The 19,445-nt window shown below is 32.9% G+C and overlaps 1 protein-coding gene across 2 annotated transcripts in view; it reads left to right on the top strand.

Annotated features, from left to right (window-relative positions):
• Window positions 1-18,444, top strand: part of alpha-Man-Ib (alpha-Mannosidase class I b) — a 44,435-nt gene extending 25,991 nt beyond the window's left edge. For both annotated transcript variants that reach the window (XM_072538068.1, XM_072538070.1), the window contains 3 exons: window positions 15,224-15,411; window positions 17,635-17,926; window positions 17,987-18,444. In XM_072538068.1, the coding sequence (XP_072394169.1) occupies window positions 15,224-15,411; window positions 17,635-17,926; window positions 17,987-18,346 (840 nt within the window). In that variant the 3' untranslated portion in view covers window positions 18,347-18,444. The remainder of the gene's footprint in view (window positions 1-15,223; window positions 15,412-17,634; window positions 17,927-17,986) is intronic.
• The last annotated feature ends 1,001 nt before the right edge of the window (window positions 18,445-19,445 follow it).

Raw genomic sequence — 19,445 nt, 5'->3', positions numbered from 1 at the left:
TTTTACAAATGAGAAAATATTACCATTTAAATTATAGTGGGAGTTTTTGTCAATGATTGCTTTTCTGGAGATTGAATAAAATGCCCCTTCAACGTTAAATATAGTTGCTACGACATCTTGTTGATTATAGATTGCTTAAGAAATGTGTGTTTGAAAAATAAAAAAGTTATCAATAGTAGACCGATTACGTCGGAAGCCGGATTGAGCGTCGGGAATAATATTATACTGTTTAACGAACCACGTGAGTATTTCATTGATCATTGTTTCAAGAAGTTTGCAGGTAATACAAGTAAGAGAAATCAGACGAAAGATATTGGAGTTATAGAGGGCTGGTCAGGTTTTTTAATTGGAATGATTATAGAATTGCGCCAAACATCTGGGAATTTTTGTGTGTTCTAGATAAGGTTATAAATTTCGAGAAGTTTGGAGAGAGATGTATTAGAGAGATTTTTTAAAAATATATAAGGGATATCATCGGGATCATCAGCAGATTTTGTACATGAAAACAAGGTAAATTTTAGTTTATTTAGGGCAAACAAGCCGTCCATAAACTTGACATCGTGTGGAGTTGACGAGATGGTGGAGAAAGATTGAGCGCGTAAAGAACTGGGAGTAAAAGCCATATTACTTTTATTGAATCTGTCTTCAACCCCATTAGCGAGTGTGTCAGAAATGAATTGACTGTCAGAGATAACTGTGTTGTTGAAGAAGATGATAGGAGAAATAGTTAGGATATAGGAATGAAGGATGATTAAATTCATAGGATGAAGGTTAGTTTTATTGCCTTGGATTTGTGAAACAGTTTTTTTTATAAATGAGAGTGGAGTTATCATATCCACTGGTAACTTTAACATCCTAATATATAAGACTAAATAATGTAAACTAAATTGTAACATATAACTTTTATCGGGTTTTTACCCAGATATTTAGTGGCTCAAAAAATGTACACCTAGACACTGATGATGGAATATGGATTCCGAAAACAATTTGTCTTCATGACATAGCCCGTTTGGGTTTTTTAATTTATGTACCTTTTATAAAGAATTTTAACAAATTTTTTTTGTAATGATCTTTCTTTTATCTTAGTATAGATTAGGGCAAGACCTTTCATTAACGATTGTCAGCGGTATGTCAGTGGTAAATTTACTGGCTTCATTTAGAGGTTCGTTGGTGCCTAAGGAATTTTCGAGAAATTTTTCAAGATAATTCTAGAAAACCCTAATTTTTGTGTTTTTATAGGATTTGAGTGCAGCTTTTAGTTCGAAATAGTTTATAAGAAAGTTCGGATGATTGGTATCTTGTTGTGAAACTGAGGATGAATAATGAAAGGGCGAAGGAAGAAAAGAGTATATATGGTTAGGTCCAGATTTGTTGCAAAACTTTTATTTTAAATTTTCTGCCAGAATCTTGGCTGTCTCTTAATTATCAAGGATAACCTTTCGATTAAAAAAGAAATTGGATATTTTAAGGTTATTTTTTGTTAACATTTTTTTTTTCCAAACTGGACTTGGACTAGTATTTGATGTACATAAAGTTTTCTTACTTAATTAAATATCGTGTCTAAATTTGGCAAAAGATGAAGTAAAAATATACAGAGAGCAGAAAAAATGAATAAATGCGAGAGAAAGAGAGAAATTCTATTCATCATGTATGCTGTGATTAGATTTGACATCAGAAGATTTATCAGAGGATGCACTTATATATACTCTTGTAAGTCGGAGATAGGCTGTTCTTTTAACTTTTTTAAGATTCTAGTGATACGGTTTTTTAGTGATCTTTTCCTTGTACCTATGTAGAGCTGCAATAAGTCCTTTTGAATACCATCTATGTTGGAGGATTTTTAAGCTTCTTGTAGTGGGGTGATACATACAAAAGAGTTCTCAAGAAATGTAATAAGTTGCGTGGAATTGAGTGTAAAATTAGTCGGATTATCTTTGTAAATCATTTCTATAGCGGAAATATAATAAGGTTTCATCGAGTAATCCAATCAAAGATTAGATTTGGACATTTTTTGGCTGGTTTCAGTGGCATTGAAAATGTCGAAGGAGGAAAAGAACTTAATAGCGCAAGAATACCGGATGAAGATAGATGGTAGGAGTATCATGAGGACTGTCATTGAAGTGTCCCCTTTTTTGTCCTACTGCCAACATGGGCTTTGAATTAGTACGACGAGAGATGGATAAATTCATAATGGCAGCCAGGATGGATATGCAGTTAACAGAGATGGACTCAATTCCCGAAGATAGAAATTCTTTTGATGAAGTTAAGGATTCAGGATTAAGGACTCCTTAGAGTCAGCTGAAAATGAAGAAGAGGGAGGAGCATTAGCTGCAATGAGTGTGTGATCTGGTCAACTGGAGACTTTGCAATCAGACTCCACGGTACGACCCGTAAGCTTACAAAGAAAACACTATAGTCTGTCAGAGAATAAAAATATTTTAAAGGATGTATTTTCATGGTTAATTAACAGAGAAGATTGCACTTCGAAGTTCACCTTGTCAGCTATTTCAAATGTTACCCTAGGAAAACTCATGATATATGCCTATTGATCATCTGATGTTCCGTATTTTTTAGGGACTGCTCGATTAGGAATGCGGGATGGAAGGAGATACATTTGAAATAAGGATTCTTTTGGTCGCAGAAAGAAGCCTGCAGATAAAGATGACGGTGGAATTAATTATGACGTTCGGTGTATTAGTTGATCAACGATGTCGGTAGAAGTGAGGAAAATGCAGATTCGATTATTCGAAATGCGAGATGTAAAAGTAATATTTTTTGGATAAACTATTTCACCAATTTCTTTAATATATTTAAATAAAACAGTATTCAAAATGGAGTGCATGACAATAACTTGTTCCCTTTTAGAAAACGAACGGGAAGGAGGTCTAGAGACTGCGTCAACGACATATGATTTTGGGTTGGAATTGAAGTTGTTTTGTGTAAATGTAAATATTAAATTGCTGTTCATGATGTGTAGTCCTGGTTACCCAGACCATAACACAATACCTAAATGTGAGTACCTAATGGATCCTCTTCCAAACTGGAAAGAAAGAAAAAAAGGATCTCACCTATTTCTTGGGATTTTCACTGGTTTTCTTTAATTACACCAATATAGCCGCAATTAAATTCGACTATTGAAATATAAAACCAAATTTGATACTCGTTTTCTTATCACATTGCAATTAAAGAACTTCGCTTCGTATTGTTAACTCGTCGATGAATTACTTTATCTGTTTAACACTGTTTAAATCTTTTTTAAATCTGTGAGGAACTTTAAAAAGGGTGTTTAACCTTTGACAGTTATTTGACGTTTTTTGAATCGATTATTTGAAGCTTTATTTATAAACTTCAACATTTTATTAAAAAAACAGTTTGAAAAAGTACTTTTTAGCTTCTAAACATTTATACTACTTTTGATATTTTTCATGCCATACGGCTGTACGTACGTAGGCTCAATGAAAAGCTGGTGTAAAAGCACAATTAAAAAAAAGCAGAAATTTCCATAACCAATAACAAGAAACAAGCTGAGAAATTGCAGCGGACAGATCTCCCTTGCATTTTTCTGTGGCGATATTTTACGAGTACCATTATTTTAATGTTTCAAAACTAATTTACTTCTTCACTGTGTATACCATATATAAATCGAATTATAAAATTTAGATATTCTTTTACAATGTGTTCAATTTTCAGCTCTTAATGTTAATAAACAATGAAAATATGGGCAATTTCTTAAATAAGAAAAAAAATGCTATTTGATTTCCTCTGGGCCATAGAAGGTTTTGGTTTTTTTTAAATGTCTTTTTTTTATTAGCTTTATATTGAGCCTACATACAAGTGTATGACATAAAAAAGTCAAAGTTATTAGAAATTTTTATATGCTAAAAATTTGTTATTCTTCAAACTGATTTTTAAAAACAAATTTAATATAATCTTGATGTTTTTTTTTAATAATTTAAAACGAAGCCATAAATCGATATCTATTTACAAAATAACCCTAGAGTGACTGTTTGGACAAGTACAGTTGTTTAAATAATCGGTCTCCTGGATAAACAAATTGAATAACTCATAAACTGTATGGTCGTTCTGTATGATATTTAGCACACTTTAAAAACTCATTAACTGCCATAATTTTAAATAGTTATTACATATCGTTATGCAGAAAAGAAAGTTATTTATATTTATATTATTTATATTTATATTAACATTTATAAATTTTACTTTAAAAATAAGGGTTTTTAAATTATCTCGGTCAATTCTTTATGTATTTTAATTATAAAAATATCAATATTAGAGAACATTTTATGATCTATAACTTTTATTTTAACCATATATCTCTAACATGAATAAGAAACGTTTTATGCTCATAAACTTTTTTCACTTTTTACGATTGTTTAATAAAAAAGCAAAGCAAAATTAGCTGAAGTCTTCACATAATTGTCATCAGCTACCCCTCATATACCTTTTAGAGACTTTAAATAACTGTTTAAGATTTTTTCAGCTTTTTTAGAGTTTTAGATCATAAAAAGTTATGTAATTTTTGAGAGTATCCAAATTAAAATACATGAAACTATTAACCGAAATAGTTGCAAAAAAAACCTTATTTTTGCAGTTGTTTATAAATTATAATAACTCTTTTTTGGGCAAGGACATGTAACATAGCTCCTTGAAATTATGGAAATTAATAAGTTATTAAAGTGAGCTAAATATCAATCAGAGCAAATAGTTTATAGGTTATTTAATCTGTTTATAAACATTTATAATAACGTTGATATCGTTTATGCCACAAACTTATTTAGAGGCTTATGAAAAACTGGTGAAAAACACACTTTCTAAAAAAAACTGAATCTTTTATGACCATTACTAGTCAAGAGAGCATTTTATATTTAAAACCAAAGCATTTTATTCTTAAAATCATACTTCCATTGTCTATTAACAGTAAGAGCTGAAAATTGAAGGGACCCTAAATGAAGATCTGAATTGTGCGTTCCAACTTACATATGGCATATGCGGTAAAGAAGTAAAAATTTATAACCCGTTAAAATGATGGTATTCGTAAAATACCGCTTCGGAAAAGTAGAATGGAGAACCATTTGAGCTCGGTTTTTTTTTTAGATTTGAACTTTTTCAAAATGAAGCGCGATTGCAAAATTTGCAATATCTTGGCTTCTGTGGCACGTAAAACATATTTTTTTTTTAAACTGGGATAGGTCAACAAAAAGTTGTTTACATAATCGCTTTCTACGATAAACAAATCCTCACTATTTTTATTAGTTACATTACATACCATTATGCAAAAACAAAGTTATTAAAATTTATAAATTTCTGCAAAATCAAGGGTTTCTTGCAACTATTTTGATGAATTCTTTATATATTTTAATTTAGAAACTCACAAATGGAAGAACTTTTTGAATCTACAATTTTTATTTTAACTATTTTTCTCTAACTGGATAAAAAACATTTATAGCCAAAATCACCTGTATGTCTTCACAGATTTATTATTAACTAACCCTCATATATCTTTTAGAACCTTCAAATATCTGTATAAAATTTTTACGTGAAACCAATAATTTTTTCCCAGATGGACCTTTGTATAAATTAGTTCTCCGATAAAGATGAACTTATTTCTACTTTTCAATACAATAACTAAAAATAGCTAAAGAAATACATATTTAAATATCTAATACTTTGTTTATGTTTATTAACTTGTTTATTCACTAATTTGTTTTTCCGAAGTTTATTATATCATAATTATAATACCAACGAAAACGTAAAATTCAAATTAATGCATCTCGAATATGACGCGTGCACCCTGGCGATAATAAAAAATGATGAATGAAAAAAAAAATTAAACATTTTTTCAAGTTAATTACGTAACGGAAACGGTGTAAAATAAAAGAATATAAAAAAAGTTTCTATTTACTTACCAGAGTGTAATATCCATCTTTGACAAGCCGAAGGATTTTTGTCGGAAATCTGAACATTCTTAATCCATGAATATTGTATGGTGATAAACCACATTTGTAATAACAACAAATATTTCCGGCCATCTGTAAAAAACCATTTATTTATTATGGAAGTAACATTATTTTAATTTAAAATCACTTTTTTCAAATATTATCGAATGTATGTAATATCCGGTAAAATTTATTTCTAAATACCTAATTTGTTTTCTCATACAATGTTTTTTTATGTTTTAAACACATATAATTAAAATGTTTTACTTACCTCGGACCAAATTTTTGTAATACACTTCCAAATAAAATAAAATATTTAAATTCTTTAAACTTATTTAGATATAGGAAGACTTAGAAACCACAGTACGTTTATGTACAATTTTAGTTGACACCATATTTACTAGTTGATAGTAATAACTCTATTTTAAATGAATATCTTAAGTGATTCAAGGTCTGTTTTTTGTAACATTTTTAGTTTAACAAGTAAACCTGTTGCTACTATGTCAGTGAAATATTGCAACGCTGGTGAATTTAATTCAGTGGATCAAAAATGGACGTTTAGTTTAGTCCTTAACTTTTTCACATAGCACCATCTAGTATAATGTATATCAAACAAACAATGGTATATTAAAATCTATTGAGACAGAAAGAGTGGTGACATCTAGTGACTGTCTCAATTAGAATCAAACAAATTTATACATTGCGTTGGCTAACTAGTCCTATTTAAACAATGTCAATACTAAGGACAATTCAAAAAGGTCGAGTTCCAAATCAAGTGATCAGGAACAAGACGGGGGTGCTAGAAGCTGTTGAGGCTATTTTGTATCTAAAATGAAATTGGGCTGGACATGTTGGTATTGCGGATAAGCGGTGGACAAGAAAAATAGTGGAATGCCATCCGAGACATGAAGCCTACAGTAGAGGCAAGCCACCTAGCAGATGAACATGAACAAGACATAAAAAGAATTGCTGAAAACTGGATAAAAGACACCCATATAGAGAGGAGTTGCAAAATCTTAGGGAAGCATACGTTTAGCAGTGGACAATTTAGGCTGTTTAGATAGATAGGTGCTCTTTTATTGATGAATAGTAATGGCTCTAATGTAATCTCGTTTAGTGATACCAAAGCGGATTTGGTTTTGGTTTTACTGCAGGCATCGTTTAAGTTTTCACTGTAAAATTTAATTTCTATAGCCATTTGTTCCATTTTTTTATTCTGCTCAGTTTTGTTTCGATATGTAGACTCTGGCGTCCATGAGTACAGCATATTGTTTATACTATGAAATGCCTTCTTCAAGAATTGCCTTAATTTTACTTTTTGTCTATTTGTCTATAGATCTATCTATCAATTTGTGGACATGTTTTTTGTTTTGATTTGTGCTTTTTCTACAAATATTGTCGTTAATAGAAGGTTATGATGTATACGGATTTTAATTATTTTTAATCACATGTAATTTCGATTATGTTTTGTACAACGCACAACTACTGGTTTAGATAATCCAATGTCAAGTACTCCGTAATAAACCACTTAACATAAATGACATATTATCTACCTGCTACCTTTTCAATAAAGATAAAAAATTATAAATTATTGTTGAGAAAAAATATAATTTAAAATATTGTTAAAGTGTTACTTAAACATGGCTCATTTATGGCAAAATATATATTTTTTTAATTGAATATAACTAAACTGTATTAATATAATATTGATTTATGAAAAAATACATAATTAACGCTGTAAAGTTTTGAAATAAATCAAACTCGATCCAACAGCTCTGAATGACCGCAATCAGCGTCCTAAAGGCGAACCTTCAGCCTCTTCGGCTGAACTTACTGCTGCTACGATGATTTTCGACTTGATACAAGCGCCCTGGGTATACCATGGTCAAATAAAAGATACATCGGGTGCTCAAAAAAGATCTAAAATAAGCCAATTGACTGCAATACGGCCAAATTTCTAGTCTCCAGAAGAAACCAAGCACGTATTTAGTAATTTACACATACGAGAGTTGTCTTTTTAGTTTTGCGTGTAGCCATAAAGACAAAAAACTTAGAGACTAGACTTAAAATATTGAATTGCTTTTCAAAATATGTCCCACTAAGATCGATACACTTTTGCATACATTCAAACCAATTGGTAAAACAGTTATTCCAGTCTTCAGTTGACACTTGCAAAATCGCTGTTTTATAGGCATCGATGGCTTCTTCTAACGACTGGAGGTGCATTGAATTCTTGATGTTTGTAAACGTGAAGTAGTCGTTGGGACTTAGGTCGGGGCTATACGGAGGATGGTTTAACAATTCGATGTTTTGAAGCTCCAAACTTGTTTAACAATTCGAAAACTCTATTGTCTTTTGAGCAGTGTGAGCACTTGCATTGTCCTGATGTAGGATTATTTGCTGTTGTGTGTTGCTTTGTCGGAGTTTCGTGATAACTTCTGGTAAAAAACTACAATTGCCATTTGGATCGCGAACCTTCGAAAGGAGACGACGCAATGAGAAGAAGAAACAAACGGTTATATACCAATCAGAAATAACCGTTTTGTTCGATTTTCTAAAGCTATTGTTGCCACATACCAGATTTTCTTTGATACACTTCGAGAACGGATCACTGTTGTTGGTTTTTCCACATCGTGAAACACCCACACAGCGGATTGGCGTTTATGTTTCGGTTAGGAGGAGTAAATCCAAGATTCATCGCCACTGACAATACTTTAAACGTTTTTTGAGCTTCCTTTGTTGAACCGTTACAATTTTTTTCGACACCAATTGATGCAAATCACTTCTGTGAGCAAATAAGGGATCCAACGGGAAACCATCTTCGTAACACCAAGTTTTTAAAGTAGGATCTTTTGGATCGAGGTCTTTAAAATGCCCAAAGATGCATCTATCTCACGGTATGTTACACGGCGGTCATCCTTAATTAGCTGACGAACCGCATCAATGTTTTGCTGTGTGACTGCAGTTTTGGGTGGGATTCGTCGTTGAGACTGGAGAGACCACGTTGAAATTCGCAATACCAGCGGGAAATAGTTGACTGGTGTGATGGAAAATAAAACCGTTGCTTCTACTATTTTCCTTATAATTTCATCATATTTTCTCACCTATTAGACCTTCCTAGTACTTTAAATAAATATTTCAAAACCACAATTAACCAAATCAATTCAGTCGTTCTCGATTTATAAAAAAAAATTTAAACATATAAAATGTCGTTTGTTAAACGTCATTTTATAACTACATGGATCAAATGAACTAAAACTGTAGAGGTGAAGTTGTACAAAACATTTTGAATTTACTTTAAAAAAAAAATTAGGGTCATTCATCGAGATAAAAAATATCCTACCTCCTAAGTTGGACCAACAAATACACTTTCATAAAATTTTATTGCAATCGGTTCAGTGATTTTTGAATATTAGCTTGGACAAACATCGTGACACCAGATTTTTATATATAAAGATATATATTGTTTAAAATTATGGAAAATTATAAAAAAAAACGCTGGGACCCGTCAATGTTTAAATTCAAACGTACACTGTTTAAACATAAACTTAAATGTACAGGGTGATTCACGCAAGTCTAGTATAGTCCATAATCTTTATTTTTAATTAAACACCCTGTATATTTTTGTTTTTAAAATATCTGTAACAGCTAGATATTAAAATGTTCTCCACCTTATTGTTGGCAATAATACAGTCTCCTATAAAACTCGTCCCGAACTTTGTTTAAAGTTATTCTTTCTTTGAGGTCTGCCATGATAGTTGGCTGTGTTGCAAATAGTTCGTTCTTGAGATAACCGTATAGAAAAAAAAGTCAATCTAGCTGGCCACTCAATAGTTCCTCTTCACCCATTCCATTTATTGGAGATTTCTTTTAAGCCAGTTCTTACCATTAACGCATGGTGTTGTCCCGTCCTGCTGAAACCAGACATTTTCATGCGGTGGTAGGTTCGGATCTATTGCGCTGGGGTATTGCAGGAACAACTTCGTGTGTCTAATCATGCTTAAATATTTTTCGGCTGTAAAATTTCCATCTACAAATATTGAAAAAATAATATGATCACCTATGATACCTGCCCAAACGTTCACCTTTTGGGGATACTGAGTATGTGTCACGCATTCCAATGAGGATTGTTTGCTACCAATATATACAATTTTGTCGGTTACGTCCCTGTTCAATGTGAATGTAGATTCATCAAAAAAAAATTATTAACAGCTGTTTTATTTCTGTTCAGTTTCTTCACCATTCTTTTGCAGAAATTCATTATATGATCTTGATCGTTTTCTGTTAGCTATTGAACAAAAATCAATGTATGAAGATGAAGTTTTTACTTCGTGAAGACAGTTGTATGACACATCATTTTGACAAGAAATTTGACGCCATGCTCTTTAATATAATCATGCTTGAAATCATCAAAAGCGTTAACAAAGGAAGAGGATACAGAATGGGAAACAAAGAAATAAAAATACTCTGTTATGCAGACGACGCAATATTGATAGCCCAAGATGAAGATAGTCTGCAAGGACTTGTCCACAGATTTAACATAAGAGCAGAAAAATTTAACATGACAATCTCATCTCAGAAAACTAAAACAATAGTAGTCAGCACAGAACCAACCGGATATAAAATAGAAATTGATGGCATCAGTATTGAACAAGTAATGGAAATAAAATACCTGGGAATTACACTGTCCAGCTATGGAGACCTGAACAAAGAAGTGGGAGATCAAGTACAAAAAGCAAATAGACTGGCAGGATGCATTAATAACACTATATGGCGACACAGACACATTAACACTGAGATAAAGTCACGAATTTATAAAGCCAGTGTAAGACCAATAATGACATATGGCTCAGAAACAACACCCGACAAAGCCTCAACGCAAAGGCTACTGGAAACGGCAGAGATGGGAGTACTGAGAAGAATTACAGGAAATACGCTGAGAGATCGAAAGAGAAGTGAAGACATTAGAAGAAAATTTAACATACAGTGTATAAATTAATGGACATAAAATAGAAAAAAAAAATGGAAAAACCACATAAGCAGAATGGAGGAGACTCGTGTTGTCAAAATAGCAAGAGATAAGTCACCAATCGGCAAAAGAAGTATCGGACGACCGCGAAAAAGATGGAGTGACAACCTTCCATCTTCTTCTTCAAGTGCCCTGTCAGTTGCGAACGTTGGCTATCAACATGGCAATTCTGATCTTGTTTGCGGCGCTTCTGAATAGTTCGACCGATGTGAGCCCGAACCACTTCCGCAGATTTTGGAGCCACGAGTGTCTTCTCCTGCCTGGCCCTCGCTTACTGTCTACTTTCCCCTGGACAATCAATTGCAGTAGACGGTACTTACCGTGTCTCAATATGTGGCTTAGATATTCAAGCTTTCTTTGTTTGATTGTGCTCACGATTTCTTTCTCCTTTCCGATTCTTTTGAGTACCTCTATGTTGGTGACATGTTCGGTTCAGGATATACGAAGAATGCGTCTGTACACCCACATTTCGAATGCTTCTAGTTTTCTCGTGAGCGTCTCTGTCATTGTCCAGGCCTCTATACTATATAGTAAGATCGGAAAAATGTAGCATTTAACTAGACGTAGTTTTAGGGGAAGAGACAAACCCTTGCTAATGAGGAGCTTTTTCATATTGTTAAATGCTGCTCTAGCTCGTTCTATTCTCGCCTTAATTTCTGTGGCCTGTTCCCATTTTGCATTTACGTTGGTGCCAAGGTACACATAAGATTCTACATGGTCGATTAGTATATTACTTATCCGTAATTGTCGAGCAGGTTGTTGCTTTTTGCTTCAGCATCCACTTTGTCTTCTTGAAGTTGAGGCTCAGGCCGTATTCCTCACTAACTGAATAAACTCTTTCCATTACCTGTTGTAATTCGTCTATGGTACTGGCAAGGATCACCGTGTCGTCGGCATATCTTATATTGTTCGTTAACTCGCCGTTTATTTTTATGCCCTCATTTGCATTTTCCATACATTTGTTAAATATTTCCTCGGAATAAGTATTGAATAGGAGTGGGGATAAGATACACCCCTGACGGACACCTCTTTTGATCTGCACCCTTCCAGTGAGTTCATTGCCAATTTTTGCTCTTGCTGTTTGACCCCAGTGTAGATTTGCCACAATTCGTATGTCCTTGTCGTCAATACCTGTTTTTCGCAGAATATCCATCAATTGTTCATGATTTACATTGTCAAATGCTTTTCTAAAATACACAAAGCACAAATATACGTCCTTAACAACGTCTCTACACCGCTGTATAAGCACCTGGAGAGCGAAAACTGCTTTTCTAGTTCCAAGTGCTTTCCGAAAACCAAACTGCGATATATCGATATTTGACTCACATTTATCATATATTCTTCTATGAATGATCTTAGTGAGCGCTTTAGTGACATGATTGATCAAGCTTATAAGCCGGTAGTCATCACAGCTCTGGGCATTTCCAGACCTTCCATAGAGGTATTAATCCGCCACTAAACAAGCAAAATTGCTTATAAAGAGGAAGAAGAAGAAGAATTTGACGTCAACTTGACGTTTTATTCTTTACGACACTTCCACTCTCACATCATATTCAACGAAGTGCGGTTTTCTTTTTAATGGTTTGATGTCCTAGTTCTCTAAATTCTGCATGAATATTAGGCCACTGAGGATTCCTCTAATTAAATAAGTTTGCCACTTTATCTTGACTTCTCCTGCGGCGTTGGGCTCCCACCGCTCTGGCCCAACTGAGGATCAGAACAACATTTTCACAAAAAGGACAGATATTACTTTTTACTTTATTACAAACTTTTAACGTGCTTACAATTGAGATCGATCGCGACTTGCTACCTCATATAATGATTGTCAGCAGAATGTTCTGAATTAATTGTCATTGAAAATAAAACGCTTTTAATTATACAGTGTCCAAGGTCTGCTTACAATAACAATAATATAAAATAACAAAACATGTTTAATAATTATTCTACTAATATCACGTGTGTAAACTGTTGCTTAATGTACCGAAGTGTTGTAGCAAAGCAATAATATTGTACCCACGTACTCCAACTTGTCGGGAATTTTGACCGTTGTATCCCAAGATACGCATTTAAATGGTTAGGAGTATTTTCTAAAGTTCCAATTGTCTCGTGGTGATACGCTGTGTCGTTTAGTTGCTCTTTTTACAGCAATGTGAATGTTTTCTTAAATATCTTTGCCATAAACTCTGTACCTTGGTCTGTTACTATTCTTCTGGTTACTTTATAGCTCAAAATTAACATTTCTACCAATTATTTATCTACTGTTTCGGCTTCTTTGATTTGTATTATTTATCCTTCTATGTATTTGATTAATTCTTCTATGTATTTGATTATATCTGTTCCCATTGTCATCCAACTCAAATGGGCCTACCAGGTGTATACTTTTGGTAGTCGTCGCATCTCCGTTATTATCTCCGCAACCAATCATGATTCTTTGTCAACCATTTTCCATCCACTCCTGAATGTAGGTATCTTTCTCTATCTTGCGCCAATCTAATCCACTGTTTGCTTGCCACTGCTCTTATGTCATCTACCCATCTTTTTTGAGGTCTTCCCATGCTTCTTGTTGTCGTCCTTGGTCTCCATTTTAGAATTCTCCGTGTCCACCTGTTGTCATTATACCGGGCTACGTGACCTGCCCAGCGCCATTTCATTTTTGTAATTTCTTCCACAATATCCCTAATCTTCGTTCTACGTCTTATCTCGGTGTTTATAATCTTGTCTCTCAGTGATATTCCAAGCATGATTCGTTCCATTGCTCTTTGCGTTGTTTCTAATTTTTTAGCAGATTTTTGGTAAGGGCTACTGTCTACAAGCCGTAGGTACAAACTGGTAGTATGCATGTGTTATACACCTTTTGCTTTAAGTTTACAGGAATGGAGGTGTTTTTCAAGATATATGCTAATTTGCCGAAAGCGCCCCATGCCAGTTGTGTTCTTCTTTTAATTTCAGCATCTTGATTTGGTTTTCCCAGTTAGATGACATGACCTAGATATACATAATGTTCACATTTTCTATGGTATGATTTTGTATTGTTATATTTGTCTGGTCTCGGCTCAGTATTTTTGTTTTATTGTTCATTTTTAAGCCTACCGCTCCTGAAACTGCATTCAATTGTTGTAACATATCATTTAGTTCCTGGATATTATCGGCTATTAAAACTATGTCATCTGCGAATCTCAAGTGGTTTAAGTATGATCCGTCGACCTTGGTACCCTTGTTGTTCTATTCTAGTTTCTTAAAAATGTCTTCTAGAGCAAGGGTAAATAGTTTGGGAGAGATGGTGTCTCCTTGTCTTACTCCCCGTTGTAGTCTTATGGGATTAGTTTTTGTGCTTTCGTCCAGCTTTATCTGCATGGTGGCATTTATATATATATATATATATATATATATATATATATATATATATATATATATATATATATATATTCATATAATCATCATTAAAATCTCAATTCGGTGAGTCTCAGTTAAATATCTCATTATTACTTCTACAATAAACTAGTTTTTAATTAAGAATTTACTATTTCAATGTAACATGTCAACACATCAGCAGATGTGTTGATGACAGATAAAAATCCACATTATTTACCAATTTAGTTTAATATTTGGCATATCTGGACAGTTTTTAGTTGTTCATGACAAAAAACAAAACCCAATATATTGATAGTTAGAAATTTGATGTCTGTATTTAACTAATTTAAAAAATACTGTTATTTAAAGCGTGATATATTATTAATTTCAAAATTGTATGTATTTAATATCTTGACGAAAATTATACATAATTTCAAAATTTTACGTTGTATTATTAATAATAGACCCTACATGATACATATCGTTGAGATCAGGTTGTTAAGGAGCTTTTAAAAACAAAAATGTACAAGGTGTTTGATTAAAAATAAAGATCTTTATTAAAAATAAATAAATAATGATATAAAAAATTTGACATACTTATATTCCATAAATGTACTAAATAAATTGTACAACGTCAATGACCCTATGAGGTTGAGGCATAAATAAAAAAAAAATAAAGATTATCGACTATGCTAGACTTACGTGAATCAACGTGTACATTTAAGTTAAAAGGGCACAAACAAAAATAAAAGGACAAAAACAATAATTCAAACAAAATATTACAATATATATACAAAATAAAACAAAATTCCATAAGTGGTTTCCACACGTGTAATATAATAATGAATATAATACGTTGCTAATCTGTTGATACATTTTTAATTTTCAGAATGCCGTCGAAAGGGTATCAAAAATAATTCACAAATTAGAGAAAAAAGATGGATTAGTTCCTATATTTATTAATGCAAATACTGGTCAGTTCCGCACTTACGCTACTATAACGGTAGGAGCAAGAGGTGATAGTTATTATGAATATTTACTTAAGCAATGGGTACAGACTGGAAAAACTATAGACTAGTAAGTACAGTTTATTATAATTTGATTTTTTTAACAATCTGTTCAATCACAAATTGAACCTTTAATTTGTAATTACTTTAGTTTATTTCTTTAATTTGTAATCTCACACTAATCTTAACTTTCTAATTACTCCGATAATGTGACAAAAATCCACGATCTTGTATTGAGGGTACTCGGGGTAGCTGAGACAATAGGCATCTCAAAATCCTGTTATATCCTGCAAAATATAGTAAATTAAATTGTTCATATGAGAGCTGGCATAACTCCGCTTTAACAGTCTCGCTATGAAGTGAGTATTCGAGAAAGTCGCCATTAATAAATACACTGGGGTGCAAAATTAACCGGACACTCAGATTTTTCCTCAGATGTTCCCAATTGAGTATTCATTAATAAACAAAATTTAAAAGTCAAATTTATTACAACTCAAGAATGTTACACAGAAAAAACAAACAATTCAAAAAATTTGAAAATTGCAAAGAAACAATTTTTTTTAATATAAACATTTTTTATGGAAAACGATATTTAGTAGAGTGTATTACCTCCACGAGCCCTAATTACGGCTCTCATTCTATCAGGCATACTTCGGATTAAGGTAGCAAAGTCTGCTTGATGGATTTGCTCCCATTCGTCACGAATTGCTTGCTCCAAATCATTCATGGTTTCAAACTCACCATGGTTACGTCGAATACGTCGACCCAGAATATCCCATGCATGCTCTATTGGATTTAAGTCTGCACTCCCCTGGGGGCCATGGTCATAAATGAATCCCAACTTCATCCAAGTAATCCCGTGTTATTCTTGCGATGTGCGGACGAGCATTATCTTGCATCAGACGAAAGTTTTCTCCAACAAATGGGACAAATGGCACTTCATGATCTTCCAAACATTGCTGAATATACTGTTGAGCGTTCAAATTGCGCCCTTGAATTGTAACAAGTTCTGTATGAGACTCTAGGGAACTGCCTGCCCACACCATTATACCAACACCACTAAATTGAACTCTCGGAGTAAAACAACATTGCTGATAACGTTCGCTAGCTCTTTTCTATATCCTAGGCCGCCCATCTGATGAGTATCTGTTAAATCTTGATTCATCGTGAAAAGCACAGCTATCCAATCGTCAACACCCCAGGTGTAAACGCTGCTTCTGATGATCTGCTGTTAATAGAGGTCCCGTGACAGGTATTCTGGACCTTAATCCATATTCATTTAAGCATCTTCGAACAGTATAAACGGAAACTGTGTTTCCATGGACATCATTTAATCGTTGAACAAGTACTGGTGCTGATAATGTACGATCGCGTGACTCTTGTAACCTAAGAAAGCGATCTTCAACTTGACTTGTGGTTCTTGTCCTATTGTTCTGTTTCCCGAAATCTTTGTATTGCATTAAATACTGTACTTCGAGAAATTCCTAAAGCATTTGCGATGTAACGAATGCTCCGCCCATCATCCTGTAAAGCAGCAGCTTGTGCTACTTCTTCTGGTGTCATAATTTTTTTAATGCCAATTTTAAACAGGAGACAATACAAAAACCTACAGCCGAACTTATAATCAGGTACAGTACCACAAGAAACTTAAATTAATACTAAGCCACTATTTCACATTAATAAGAAAACGTATGTGTAATAGTGTTGTTGTTCGCACAAAACATCTAAACAGGTTCAAACAAGAAAAAAACGTTATCGCTAATAAGGCATAAAATACAATTCAAACAAATTAAACAAGTTTTGATCTAAACACCAACAAAAAAAAATCTGAGTGTCCGGTTAATTTTGCACCAAAGTGTAGTATTAAGGACTATTGTGCCTGAATCCACCCTTAGAGGCTAATTAGTAGTTCTCTTAGACTTCCTCATTATCAGGACTTCCAGACCTCTATCTTCTATTATATATTTTACTATATAAACAGTTCACTATTCACTACACTACTGTAGTTATTACGCGACACTACTTACTTCTATCCAATCTATGATAATTTGGTTCGACGATGAGTAGTTTATAATTTATTGATGCAGTCAGGGTGATTTTCTATTTCAATGGCTTCTGGAATAATTATTGCTTTAAGAAAACGGATGAGGGCTATAGTTCTCGAATTTAAACCGTCTCTTTTATGAGGTTTTTGAAGATGATGTCGAGAAAGGGAAAAAATTGGAATTGGAATTACAATTTGGAAACAAAACTTACATATTTCTTATAAATATTTGTTTTTATTATTTTTTAGCTTAAAAGCAGATTACTTAGAAAGTATAGCAGGAATGGAAACGCACCTTGCAAGAAGAACAGAACCAAATCGGTATCTGTTTATCGGAGAACTTTTGGGAGGCGGCAAAGATTTTAAACCCAAAATGGACCATCTCACCTGTTATTTGCCGGGAACTTTAGCTTTGGGTGTTCATAATGGGTTGCCGAAAAATCATTGGCAGTTAGCCGAAGATCTTTTGGACACTTGCTATCAAACTTATGCAACACAGCCGACATTCTTAGCACCTGAAATTACTTACTTTAATATGCAGGTAATATTGTATAACATGTCGTTAAGTTAGCTTTTTTTAATAATACTATTTTTATTTTAGACTGGAAATTCCAAAGATATGTATGTAAAATCAAACGACGCACACAATTTACTTCGTCCAGAATTCGTAGAAAGCCTGTGGTACATGTATCAACTTACTGGAAATACCACTTACCAAGACTGGGGTTGGAAGATATTTCAAGGCTTTGAAAAATACACTAAAGTAGTTAACGGTTATACGTCCATAGGAAATGTCAGAAATGAAGCAAGTGTTAGACCACAAGACAAAATGGAATCGTTTTTCCTTTCGGAAACGTTGAAGTATTTGTATTTATTATTTAGTGACGATCCTAAGTTGTTGAATCTAGACGAATACGTTGTTAATTCCGAAGCACATCCGCTGCCGATATACTCAAATTAGGAAGTATTAAAATAGAACTAATTATATACACTTATAACATTTTGTTAATATTTCTAGTCGTTTTTATTATTTTCGAAAGAAATATATGTTAAACTCTATTTTATGTTTTATTTCATACTATATAAATTATCAAGAAATGTATCACATATACAGGGTGTTCCATTATGTTTTTAATAGCCTATAATTCAGGAAGTAATCAATATATTTATGTAAAAATTGGGAAATGTCAATTGGACCTGCAATACTATCATTTAATGAATACGTGAGATCTGTGACGTCATCATGGATGCTGTGGTGTCATTACAATGGAAAACATTAAATGGATAAAAGGGTGAACGGTATATCAGATGAAAGTGTTTTTTATCCCAAATTGAACGGCGTACCTCAACCTCGATGAGAGTATTAATTTAAATAAGTACGCTAAATTTTCGATTTAATGTTTATTTTCAACAATAATCGATAACATTAAAAGGTTGAGTTTACCGAAAGTACAAGCTGATTATAGCCGCAAATGTCAAACATGGAACAAAAAATTTCGGTATAGCAGTGTTGGCATGTTTTTATAATGTAGATGCTGTATGCTTCAAATATAAAAAGATAAAGCTTCAGAAAAGTACATTTTGTTTATATTATGTTATGAATTCTGCAATTTTTGATTTATATAAAACAACAATGAGTAAATATTTGTTTCTTTGTAGATTAATTGAAGTTAATTATTAGAAATTTTTTTAGCAATTACCCTTTGATAGATTAGGGGATAGATTTGGCAAGCGTCAAATTATCAGTTGCCAGATTACAACAGTTGTTTACAATTAATCTCGAAAGAGACAAATATTTACTCGTTATTGCTTCATATAAATTAAAAATTGCAGATTTCATAAAATAGTATAATCAAAATGTACTTTTTAAAAGATTTCTTTCTTTATATTTAAAGCATACAACATATGCATTATAAAAACATGCCAACACTGCCAAACCGAAATATTTTTGACATTTGCGGCTATATTCAGCTTGTACTTTCGGTAAACTCAACCCATTAAAAATGTGAAAAAATTTTATAGGAGGTGTTCAAAATAACCTGCTTCAACGCAAGTGTCAA

Source organism: Diabrotica undecimpunctata, chromosome 7 (assembly GCF_040954645.1).
Source record: "Diabrotica undecimpunctata isolate CICGRU chromosome 7, icDiaUnde3, whole genome shotgun sequence".
NCBI classification, from domain to species: Eukaryota; Metazoa; Arthropoda; class Insecta; order Coleoptera; family Chrysomelidae; genus Diabrotica; species Diabrotica undecimpunctata.
Note: the sequence above shows the minus strand (reverse complement) of the source record. Positions and strands in the feature narration are given on the sequence as shown.